Source organism: Psammomys obesus, unplaced genomic scaffold, assembly GCF_907164565.1.
Source record: "Psammomys obesus unplaced genomic scaffold, mPsaObe1.curated_primary_1811, whole genome shotgun sequence".
In the NCBI taxonomy this organism is placed as follows: Eukaryota; Metazoa; Chordata; class Mammalia; order Rodentia; family Muridae; genus Psammomys; species Psammomys obesus.
Window position 1 is genome coordinate 2,120,219 of NW_026596463.1, and position 10,992 is coordinate 2,131,210.

A 10,992-nucleotide genomic window follows, 5' to 3' on the forward strand; every position below is an offset into this window, starting at 1 on the left:
CACTGCAGCAAGCTGTAAAACAAAGCCACACTGCAGCAAGCTGTAAAACAAAGCCACACTGCAGCAAGCTGTAAAACAAAGCCGCACTGCAGCAAGCTGTAAAACAAAGCTACACTGCAGCAAGCTGTAAAAATGAAGCCTTCGTTACACTGGAGAACCCAAGAGGTTAGAGATGGCAGAGTTGTGGGAGAGCTGCACAAAGGGAGGGGAATAAGCCCAAAAGAAGGATGCTTGTTGTGGGTAGCAAAGCCGGAGGAGTGCATTGCCTAAGCCCTTTGAAACGAAAGTCCTAGACATGGAACATGGAACTGTAGTATTTGGTGTTTGCCCTGCTGGATGTTTTTTGGTCCTGCTTTGGTTCAGTATTTCTTCACTATGCCTTTATTCCTCTGTTTTAGAATGACAATGTATGTTCTGTGCCATTGTATGTTGGGAGTTGCCTTTTGATTTTATAGGAGGTTACAATGAAGAAATTGCCTTGAGTCTCAGGAGAGCCTGAGACATTGCTGAATCAGTGAAAGACTACGAGTACTTTGAAGTTAAGATAAATGCACTGTGCACTATGATATGGGATGAGGTAGGGCGGGAAGCCAAGGTTTAAATGAGAAATGTCCCCCATAGGCTCAGGCGTTTGAACACGTAGTCCCTGTTGGTAGCACTATTTGAGAAAGGTAGGGGGTTGGAGAAAGTATGTCACTGGGAGAGGTCTCTGAGAGTAAAATGCCTTGCTATTTCTACTTTGTTCTTTCTGCTTTGTGCTCAGCATTCAAGACGTGTGCTCTCAGCTTTCTGTTCCCGCTGCCGTGCCTCTGCGCTGCCACCACAGACTCTTACCTCTGCAACCCTAAGCAACTGTCTCTTCTACCATGTTGCCATGGTCATGGTGTTTTATCAGCAGCAGAAAAGTGCTAGTACGGAAGGCACACACATGATGAAGGCTCTGGCTTCCTAGTGTTGCCATGTAGTGCTTCACCTATTTCCCAAGACCCTACCATGGGCTAGCCTCTGCACTAGTCACTGTGGACAGAGCATGAACAATCTTCAAAAATTATATTTATTTAATTGTGCGTGCGTGTGTGTGTGTGTGTGTGTGTGCGCGTGCACATGCCATAGCACCTGTGTGGAGGTCAGAGGGCAATTTGCCAGAGCCGGTTCTCCCTTTCCACTCTATTAGTTCCTGGGATAAAACTTGGGTCCATCAGGCTTGGCAGCCAGTACCTTTACCCAGTGAGCCATGTTGCTGGACCCTAAGAGAATCTTTACCATACACTGTGGCGTGTCTAAGGGAGACAGTACCAAGTGCCACAGCATGTATAGCATGGTCACATATCCTAGTACAGAGGATGGAGTTGCCTACAAATAGAACATTCATACCCAGAAGACCCAAGCATGGTATCTAGGATATCCTCCTAACCCTAAATCAATGAGGCACCAGGGTTCTATACTGGCTGCCAAAGAAGCCCGGGAAGTGCATGGCTCCCACAGCTGGGATCAAGGACATGGCCTTTTAGGGATGCTGTGTCTAGGAAGGTTGTGTTTTACAGATGCAGTGAGAACCCATGTTTTCTGAACTCATGGTTTTCCAGATGGCATACTGAAGTGCCTCGCCCTTATTAGGGGGCATCCCTTATGCCTAAACATCCTCACTGTTATCATACAATTTAGGGATTCTTGAAGAGACCATACAGTGGGCTCTTGCCCCAAAGGACTGGAGAACAGGAAGTTGCATTATTTACTCATGAAGGTTTAGCTTTTTTGCTACTGTATCAAAACCAAAGACTCTAATATGAAATTTCATGATTACATGGAAAACTACTACGAGTTTCTATTATGAAAAACTGCTTTCCCGAGATTCCACAGAGGGCTAATTTTCACACATTCTGTGTTTTCCCAGTAACTCATCAGCACAGAAGGCACCCACACCGCAGCTGGTAACAGCTTCCTCCTTCTGCCCCTCGGGCAGCATTGTTTCTGCATAGGTCTGTCTTCCAACGGCCTGCAGGGGTTGGGGATAGCCCCTGGGAACACTTTTCTCTCTTCACTCACAATGTCATCCTCTGCCTGGGCCCTTGTGAATACTGTTTCACAACAAGAGACCTGTCCCCATTCAAAGGAGAAGTTGCCATTCATTTTGATAGTGGGCTCCCTAATGCCTTGAGAAGGTGTCTGACTAAATATTCCCTGAGGCCATTGCCTTAGGGGTCCAGAGCTGATGTGGAAGCAGATGCCTGATGCCAAGGTCTATGATGTGCCAGAGAAAAGAATGCCAGCCCTGAGTCGGCGCCAGGGCGTACATTCCTGGAGGGTCTGCCTCTAAACTTGAGCCTCACTGTTCACAAAGCCAAATGGAAGCCTCCTCAGTTTCCCCTTCAGGCAGAGCTGGCATCTAGTGCAACGATGTGGTATTGAGTCACTGACAGGCCCTTGATAACAGCCAGTTGACAACAGAGTCTAAAATGTGGGTGCAGGCTCATCTTGTGGCTGGATATAGGTTTTCTTCTGTCCCTCTCTAATTTTCTAAAATTAAAAAGAACAAAACACAGCCTGGGTGACTCGCTGTTTTAATAGCCTGTTAGGAACCAAACACCCTTTAATAAATGGAAACACCTGTTTTAACACCATCCCAACACGAACCTGTGGCAGGTTGCCTGTCTGTCTAAACCACTGGCTCTCAATCTGAGAGGGTGGAAGGGCCCTTTCATAGGGGTTGCACATCAGATTTATAATGTGGCTCCTAACGGAAGCAAAATTACAATTATGAAGTAGTTACAAGAATAACTTTATGGTTGGGGTCACCACAGCATGCGGGTTCAGAACCACTGACAGAAGCAGTGAAGCTGGCCCGCAAAGACATTTGCCATGAAACTGCTTACTGTGAGTTAAAAATTATTCAAATATTGTTACGCTTAAGAATACATGTCAGCGGATGTAGCCCGTGGTAGCTCAGTAACCAATTGGTTTCCCATAGTGAGGGGAACAAGGACTATTTCTAATAGGAACTCAATGGCAGGCTCTTTGGCCTCCCCAGCCCCCAAGGGAGGAGCAGTCCTGTTAGGCCACAGAGGAGGACTTTGCAGCCAGTCCTGAAGATACCTGATAAAACAGGATCAGATGAATGGGGAGGAGGTCCCCCCTATCAGTGGACTTGGAAAGGGGCAGGTGGAGATGAGGGAGGGAGGGTGGGATTGGGAGGGAATGAGGGAGTGGGATACAGCTGGGATACAGAGTTAATAAAGTGTAACTGATAAGAAAAAAAAAGAATACATGTCAGAAAAAGCAATTATCCTACATAATTTAACCTTTTAAAATCCCATTTAAGTGATACAGAAGATGCATAACATACCAAGCATGAGGGGTGTAATAAATTGATATTTGTGCTTAAAAAGGAATTAATTTCATCTAAGATATGTTTTTCATTTATCCTATTTTCAGCCCTATTAATATTTTTCTTGCAACTGTGAAATAAATAACATTAATAATTTCAGACAAAATATCAATATAACAAATTAACTGTGGGGCGGTGCATATGGCTCAGCATTAAGAGTGCTTGCCCAGCCACTCACAAAGCCATGGGATTTGTCTCTAATAAAGATAAAAAGGGAGGGGAAAAGGGCAGGAAGAGGCAGGCAACTCCGAATGGCTGGAGGTGTACCTTCGTGGTCTGAACACTTGCCTAGTGTATGTGAGGGCCTGATTTGGAACCCTGCACCACAAAACAACAACAAAAGTGTAAGCTTCCTAAGAGAATAAAGAATCAAGTTTGGGCTGGGAGGACTCAGGGGATAAAGCACTTGCTGTGCAAGCATCAGGACCAGAGCCTGGATCCCCAGAACCATAAACTGAACAGGTGTAGCACGCCTGTAATCCCAGCACTGGAGAGGAGAGCGACAGGACAGGGGCTTCCTGGGGCAAGCCACCTAGCAAGACTGGTCAGAAGAGGTGGGCTCTGGGTTCAAGGAGTGGCTCGGCCTTGATAAAGTACAGAGTGATTGAGGCCTCGGCACACAAGTGTATGTACCCTCATACACACTTGCACACATGCAAACACGCATACGCACATGATACATACCATCCACATATTCCACACAAAAAGAAAAGTGGGTGGGGGGATGGGGGAGGAAGATCAAGTTTCCAAGGAGCTTGGAACCCTTGACTTGTAGCAGACAAGCTATGGCATTTTCTGTAATGGACGGTTCACGTTCTAATTGGCTCCTGCAGAGACATCTGTAAGTTAGGAAGGACTTATTCAGCTTGGTGTCTGCAGTTTCTCCTTTCACTTTTCAGTGGGACAGCTCAAACACAAAGGAGACAAGACAGTGGCATGAACTCCCATTTTCTATCAGCAGCTTCCACAGTTACACCCTCATGGCCAGTTTTACCTCATCTAGCCTCTTTCTCCCAGTGATATTAAAAGAAAATGGCATTTCATCTGTAAGTCTTTCAAGCTCTCTGAAAGAACAAGATTACCTTTTAATATAAGATTGCTGCTTACTATGGTTTTGTCTCCCTAACCCACCCCTGCCAAGTTAAATACGAGTGTTTTCGTCCGTTGCTGCTATTTTCCCCTCAAAGATAGCAGCAATATTTATTTTCTGAGTCTTCTCAAATTAGTCAGAATTCTTAAAACCACTTACACCCAAAAGTTAGCCTTTTGTCTCCATGAATGGTTCTTGGTTGGAGTATCAGTCTCAGAAAAGACCCCTAGGTCCAGATTTCATGGTTCTTTTGCTCTCCTTGTGGAGCTCCTGTCCCCTCCAGGTCTTTCATCTCCCTCTTCTCTCCTAACATTTCCTGCACTCTGCCCAAAGGTTGGCCATAATCTCAGCATCTGCTCTGATACCTGCAGGATAGTCTTTCAGAGGCCCTCTGTGGTAGGCTCCTGTCCTGTTACCTGTTTTCTCCCTCTTTCCATGTCCAACCCATTTGTCTTCCTTAAAGAAGATTGATCATTTTAGCCAGAGTCCTCTTTCTTGTTTAGCTTCTTTAGGTGTACAGACTTTAGTATGTTTATCCTACATTTTATGTCTAATATCCACTTATAAGTATAAGACCATGTATGTCTTTCTGTTTTTGGGATACCTCACTCAGGATGATCTTTTCTAGTTCCCACCTATCTGACCTTTCAATATCATTTTAGCTACATTGCCCTAATTCTTCAGGACAAGTTTAAAGAATATTTGTTTCATGAAACTTTTTAAATAACCACAGTTTACTAGCTTATACTAATTATATACACTAAGGGGTTTCATCATGACATTTTCTTTTCTTTTTTGATTTTTGAGACAGGGTCTTTGTGTGTAGCTCTGACTGTCCTGGACTCGCTTTGTAGACCAGACTGGCCTCGAACTCACAGAGATCCACCTGCCTCTGCCTCCCTGAGTGCTGGGATCACAGGTGTGCGCCACAGCACCCGCCTCATCATGACATTTTCATACAAGTATCTAACATATTTTGATTCTATTTATCCCTATTACCTTCTCTTGCCCCTCCCACTCCAACTGATCTCCCTCCTTTTCTCAATCAGTTCCCCTTCTATGCTCATGCCTGTCAAGTCTTTCAGGCTTATGCGTTAGGCAATTCCTATAAAAGCTGTGCCTTCGGAGGGGAACAGTCTAAACATAGGCTCATTCTTCGTTTCTGATCCCATGAGTCTACTTAGGGTTACTTCAGGAGCGCAGGTGAGGTGCTACTTAAGTAATTCACTGGCGGTCACACCGCTGAAGGATGTCTCTCTCCCAGCACCACCGACTGCATTTATTTGGACTATTTACTCCTTCACTAGAGTTGGAGGGACTCATAAACTGCTGAAGAAGAAGTGTAATGCACGTTGGCCTGGAAACAGCACACATTCTTTCTTAAAGTGCTTCAGCCTCAGGAATGAAGCTTCGAAGACCAGGACACCCCATCCCAAATCCTTACAGAAACAGTAGGAAAAGGAGGTAAAAGAGGAAAAAGGAAAGGATATGCCAAACGCTTGCGTTTAGCGGGAAGCCAAGAGCTTTTAGCTCCAGGTTGGTTACCTTATAACGTGTCTGTTCCATGTCATAGATCTTCTTCTCTGATACCATTTTCGGGGCAAAGAACTTGGCTAACTTGGCGAGGTAGACCCCATTCCGCAGCCCTTCTTCCAGTTCAGTGGTTGGTGGCAATTCTTCCACTAAGCAGACCTCCATCCATCTGAAAAGATCATAAAGCTGTGAAGTGACTGTAGGCAGGTGACATTCCATAATTCTATAATGCTGTGTGCTGGAGGGACCATGGAAGAAAACGGGCATCAAACATTTTTCCAAAAGTACGGGGTTGCTGGGTGGAACAAGGATTCAGGACATAAGGTGAACAAGAGGGTTTAGTTTAGAGGCACAGAGCTCACCAGCATGCCACAGCTTGTCAACATTACCTTTGTCTGAACCTCTGCCAACTCCCGTCAGTGCCATTTTGTAAGGGTGGAATTAGTTCTGCTGACATGAGAGAGAAATGACTTCAGGCTTATGAGCCTGGCAGTTCCTATAGAAGCCGTGCCTTGGAGGGTGTGAGGGGAACAGGCTACGCTGACTGGCGGATTGGCTACCAGGGAAGAAAGGAACCTGGGAAATTCAGCAAGGAGCTCAGACTGCTCAAATAATACACAAGGATACGTTAAACATATCCACCTTTAAGGGGAACATATGGTACCCACTGGGCTCTAGAATCCTTTCTTCTAAAGAGCAGATTAAATCTTAGGGTGCTGTGCCAGTACTGCAGAAAGCAGAGCACCAAGGTCATTGCTGGCCTGAGGACGCACAGTGGGCAAGAGGCCAGGCTAGCTCCTGTTTCACATTGTGTGCCAAAATTCCTCTGTATGAGGTGAATGTTCCTCTGTCCCTTCCCGAGTCACACCCCCTGAGCCCCACCCTCTGCCACCAGCCATGGATCCACACACAGATCCAACTGTGAGTGTGAGCCCTGAGGCTCCACGGGCAGCTTCCTGGAGATTATGGACATAGCAGCCTCAGTTCCCCTTAACATGTGGGAAACACTGTTGAGTCTAACACCTGCCCCAGCCCAAAGAGCAAATGCTGGACTTTTTGCTCTGTCTGGAGCTCTGAACACAACACTGAGAAGCTCAATAAACTCCTAGTAAGTAAGAAGTAATTACTGGCTGACTATTAGGCACATAAAAATAGAACATATGAGAAACAAATATAAGTAAAAACCTTTATTTGAAGAACAAAAATTACAATTCATTGCCTAGGTAGGGCTGACCCCTGCAGCATTTCAAACTATACACATATACACATTAAATATGTAAGATGTATGAACATACCTATGCATAATTACATAATTGAGAATACAATGCAGTATCAAGGAAAAACCAGAGAACTGTGTTAAGAGAGGCTTTCATGTCTACTACTACATGGTAGGACACAAAAAGAAAGTGAAGGGATAAAGGGCAGCCTGGGGTTATCCCTGGAGTAATCAGGGAAAACTGAAGGATGGAATAAAAGCCTGGACTTGGCCTATGTGAGCAGGCAGGGAAGAAATGTGCAGCTGGGCGCTGGACAAGCTGTAAGCATAAAAGGAACATGGCTGACTCATGGGGACAGCTCAGAGAGGCCTCTGGGTCCTTGGGGCTCACCAGGAGAAAAGGGAAATGAGACTAGGTACACATATAGCAAGCTGAGTTCTGGATGACCTTGAGAGTGAAAAGTGATGACATCTGTTACCATAGGAAGCTGGGAGCTCCTGGCAGCTTCACAGAAGAGGCGTGACATCTTGACAGTGGTAATTATAACCAATTAATCTGTATAATAGATGCCTCAGAGACACTGCTGAGGGACTGGGTGAGATGGAGGGAACTGGGAAAGGGGGGGGGGAGGAAGGCAGGAAACAGTTTAAAGAAAGCATGACATGGCTGGGGAGAACTTCAGAAAGGGGTCAAAAGGAAGTCCAATATTATGAGCCAGGGAGAGCACCATGACAGGCTCTGCAGAAGCTTCTCTCCTCTGTTAAAAAAGGGTGGGTGATGGACCTAAATAACAATGACCTTTTCTCTTCCAGTACCTCAGGGGCCTGTGAAACTAGAAGAACATGGAAGAGGTAAAAGAACATGACAATGACCAGCTTTGCTTTCTACATATCACACATAACATGAGTGAGAGATATTTGCTAAACATGAACCTTGCTTCATAAACCTGAACCAAGGTAATAGACTTGGAAAGAAAAAAAAGGAATGAAAAGAAAGAAAGTGCTGAGGGTTCTGTTTCTTTTTCTTTTTTTTCAATATTAAGAGCCACTGTAAAAGAGCAAGCATACTAGTTAGCTGTCTCTCACTATAGCAAAGCACCTGATGTAAGTACCTTAAAAAGAAGAAAGGCTGGATTCTGCAGTGAATGTCTATAATCCTAGTTCTTTTGGAGGCTGAGACGGAAGAGTGGAGAGTTCAAGGCCAGCCTGGGCCACATAGCAAGATCCTGCCTCCAAAATAGAAAGGAGTGGGGAAAGAAGAGAGGAAAGGTTTATTCTGGCTCAATTTTGGAGATTTCAGTCTAAGACTGGATAGACTCATGGGGATGGACGTTTTGTAAGGGAACCAGATAGCAATGTCAGAGAGTATATGGCAAAACACATTGTTCAACTCGTAGATAGGAAACACAGCAGGAAGACCAACGGGCTGGGATCCATGATGCCATCCTCCACACACAACAGAGCTTTTCCTAACACAGGTGGAGATCACTTCCCAATTGATGGACCTACCTGGGGGACGGAACCTTTTGTGCCTGGACCTCCGTGGGACATTCTGCATCAAACTACAGCACCAAGTTTCCAACTTAGATAAACTAATTAGAGCATCAAGATCTTTCACAACAAAATACAATCTGTTTTCAACCAATTATGTTTTCAAATAATTACCCTTAAAAATACTGTTTTTCATATAACAATATAGAAGTGCTTCGTAACAACTTGGTAATTGGGGTACAGAGGGGGTATAATATATTGACAACTGGTAGGTGGATTACAGAGAGATATGCTGACAACTGGGAGCAAGGGCAGTGTTCTAAAATAAGCCCAACACTAAGCAAAATGTTGAAGATTTGAGCTTGTTTTAAGAGGGAGATAATTGCACTTGTTTTGTCTGTTATATGCATGCAGTTGTCTTAAAATACTTATTTATAAAAAATCTTAGGTTAGCTACAGCCTTTCAAAACCTAGACATGGCAGGCTGGGGATGTTGTTCAGTTGGCAGAGTGCCTGCCTGGAATGAATAGGGGCTGGGTTTGATCTGCAGAACTGCACAAATGGGGTAGGTGATGGCTCATGCCTGTAATCTCAGCATTTGGGAGGTAAAGGTAGAAAGACCAGAAGTTCAAGGTCATCCTTGGCTACATAGAGGATTCAGTGTAAGCCTGGGTTACATCAAAATCTGTCCCAAAATAATAGAGAGAAAAAAGGGAGAGGGAGGGCTGGAGGGAGGAAGGGAAGGAAGGTGGAAGAGAGAAAGAGAGAGAAAGGCAATGTTCATAGTATTATAAACTGTTTAGAGGCAGGGGCTAGTTTATTATTTTTTTCTTTATAGTCCTTCTGTACCTAGAAAACTATATACACTTATCTAGTGTTAATTTAAGTCTGCTTTGCCATGCATCATATTACACTGCAGAACTCATAAAGTGCTGTTGGAATACTGGATTTCATGCTTCATGGGGAATACCACACAGTCTCGTGTCCAGCCTGGAAAGAGGAGCTGGACTCACCACTAGATGAGTTTTTGGATTTTTTTTTCTTGGATCCTGACAATTTCCTGAGAAAACTTAGCTTTGCTGAAGCTCTTTAAACCCCAAGGACACATGGCTGGAACGTGAAGGAACTCAATAAAGTAGCCACGGGCTTCCGCTAGTGTTTCCCCAACTCTGAACTTCCCTAACTCACTGACAGAAGAATGCGCCCTACAGTCCAGGCCCATAGCTTGTTAACATGTGGAAGCAAGGTAACAGGTAAACAGCCCAGGCTCCCTCTGGAGGGAGCAAATGACACAAGACAGAGGCTGGCTCTGGGAAGCTGAGGGACCATGTGAAAGGAGTGCCCAAGCCTACACAGCATCTCACAGCTCTTCTGGGAAGAGCTGCAGCTTTGAAACTGGACCAAAGAACCAGTCAGTATATGATCAACTCACATAAGACCATTCTTCTGGGGCAAGCAGTAGGGTTTGCCAACAGAATCAGGTTGGGTGCCTGATCATGATCTAAAAGTGTTAAAATCCTTCATGATGAAGTAGGAACCAGCACATGTACATTTCTAAGGAATGCATGCCATCTCGGGGTGAATATTCCTGTGGTGTCTCTCTAAAATGTCTAGATGAGAACTTCATGTAAAGCCAGCAGACAGGAGTAGCTTCTGCTCAGCGTCTGTGCCCCAGCCCACTGTAACTGGGTAGGGCTGGCATGTGACATTACAGGGTGAGGGAAATACTGGGAACCCACTCTGGGCCTGGCTCATACAAGCCTTCCAGAGAGGATTTTTGCTTGTTTTGTTTTGCGCTTTTTTTTTTAATACAATGTTTTAATTAATTCCTTGAGAATTTTATATGTGTATACAATGTATTTTGATCATATTCACCCCTTACTTTCCCCCCTAACTTTTCCTGGCTCCACCCCTCACTTCCCTACTCTCTCCCAACTTTCTTGCTGAGTAATTCTATTGTTAGACTGAACACATTTTTATCTATCCGTTCTTCAGTTTGTGGACAACGGCTCTTAGCTTTCCAGGTTTTGGCCATTATGAGTTAATACTGCTACAAAGCATTATTAAACATGTTTTCCAGGACACATGGTCTCATCTCTCTTTTGAATCTGCTCAAGAGTAGAATCACTCTGTCATATGGCATGATGGTTAATCTTGATTGACAGCTTGATAGGATTGAGACTCACCATGGAAACAAACCTCCAAGCAATCTTGTGAACAGCTATCTAGCTCAGGTTGCCTGAGGCAGGAAAGCCACTCTAAGTGTAGCCAATACCA

General features: G+C 44.7%; 1 protein-coding gene across 1 annotated transcript in view; it reads right to left on the reverse strand.

Moving 5' to 3' along the window:
- The window catches only part of Iqgap2 (IQ motif containing GTPase activating protein 2), a 136,283-nt gene extending 130,106 nt beyond the window's left edge, over nucleotides 1-6,177 (reverse strand). Inside the window, exon 1 of the mRNA XM_055598361.1 lies at nucleotides 6,021-6,177. Coding sequence (XP_055454336.1) covers nucleotides 6,021-6,173 — 153 coding nt within the window. The 5' untranslated portion in view covers nucleotides 6,174-6,177. The remainder of the gene's footprint in view (nucleotides 1-6,020) is intronic.
- Between the last annotated feature and the right edge of the window lie 4,815 nt (nucleotides 6,178-10,992).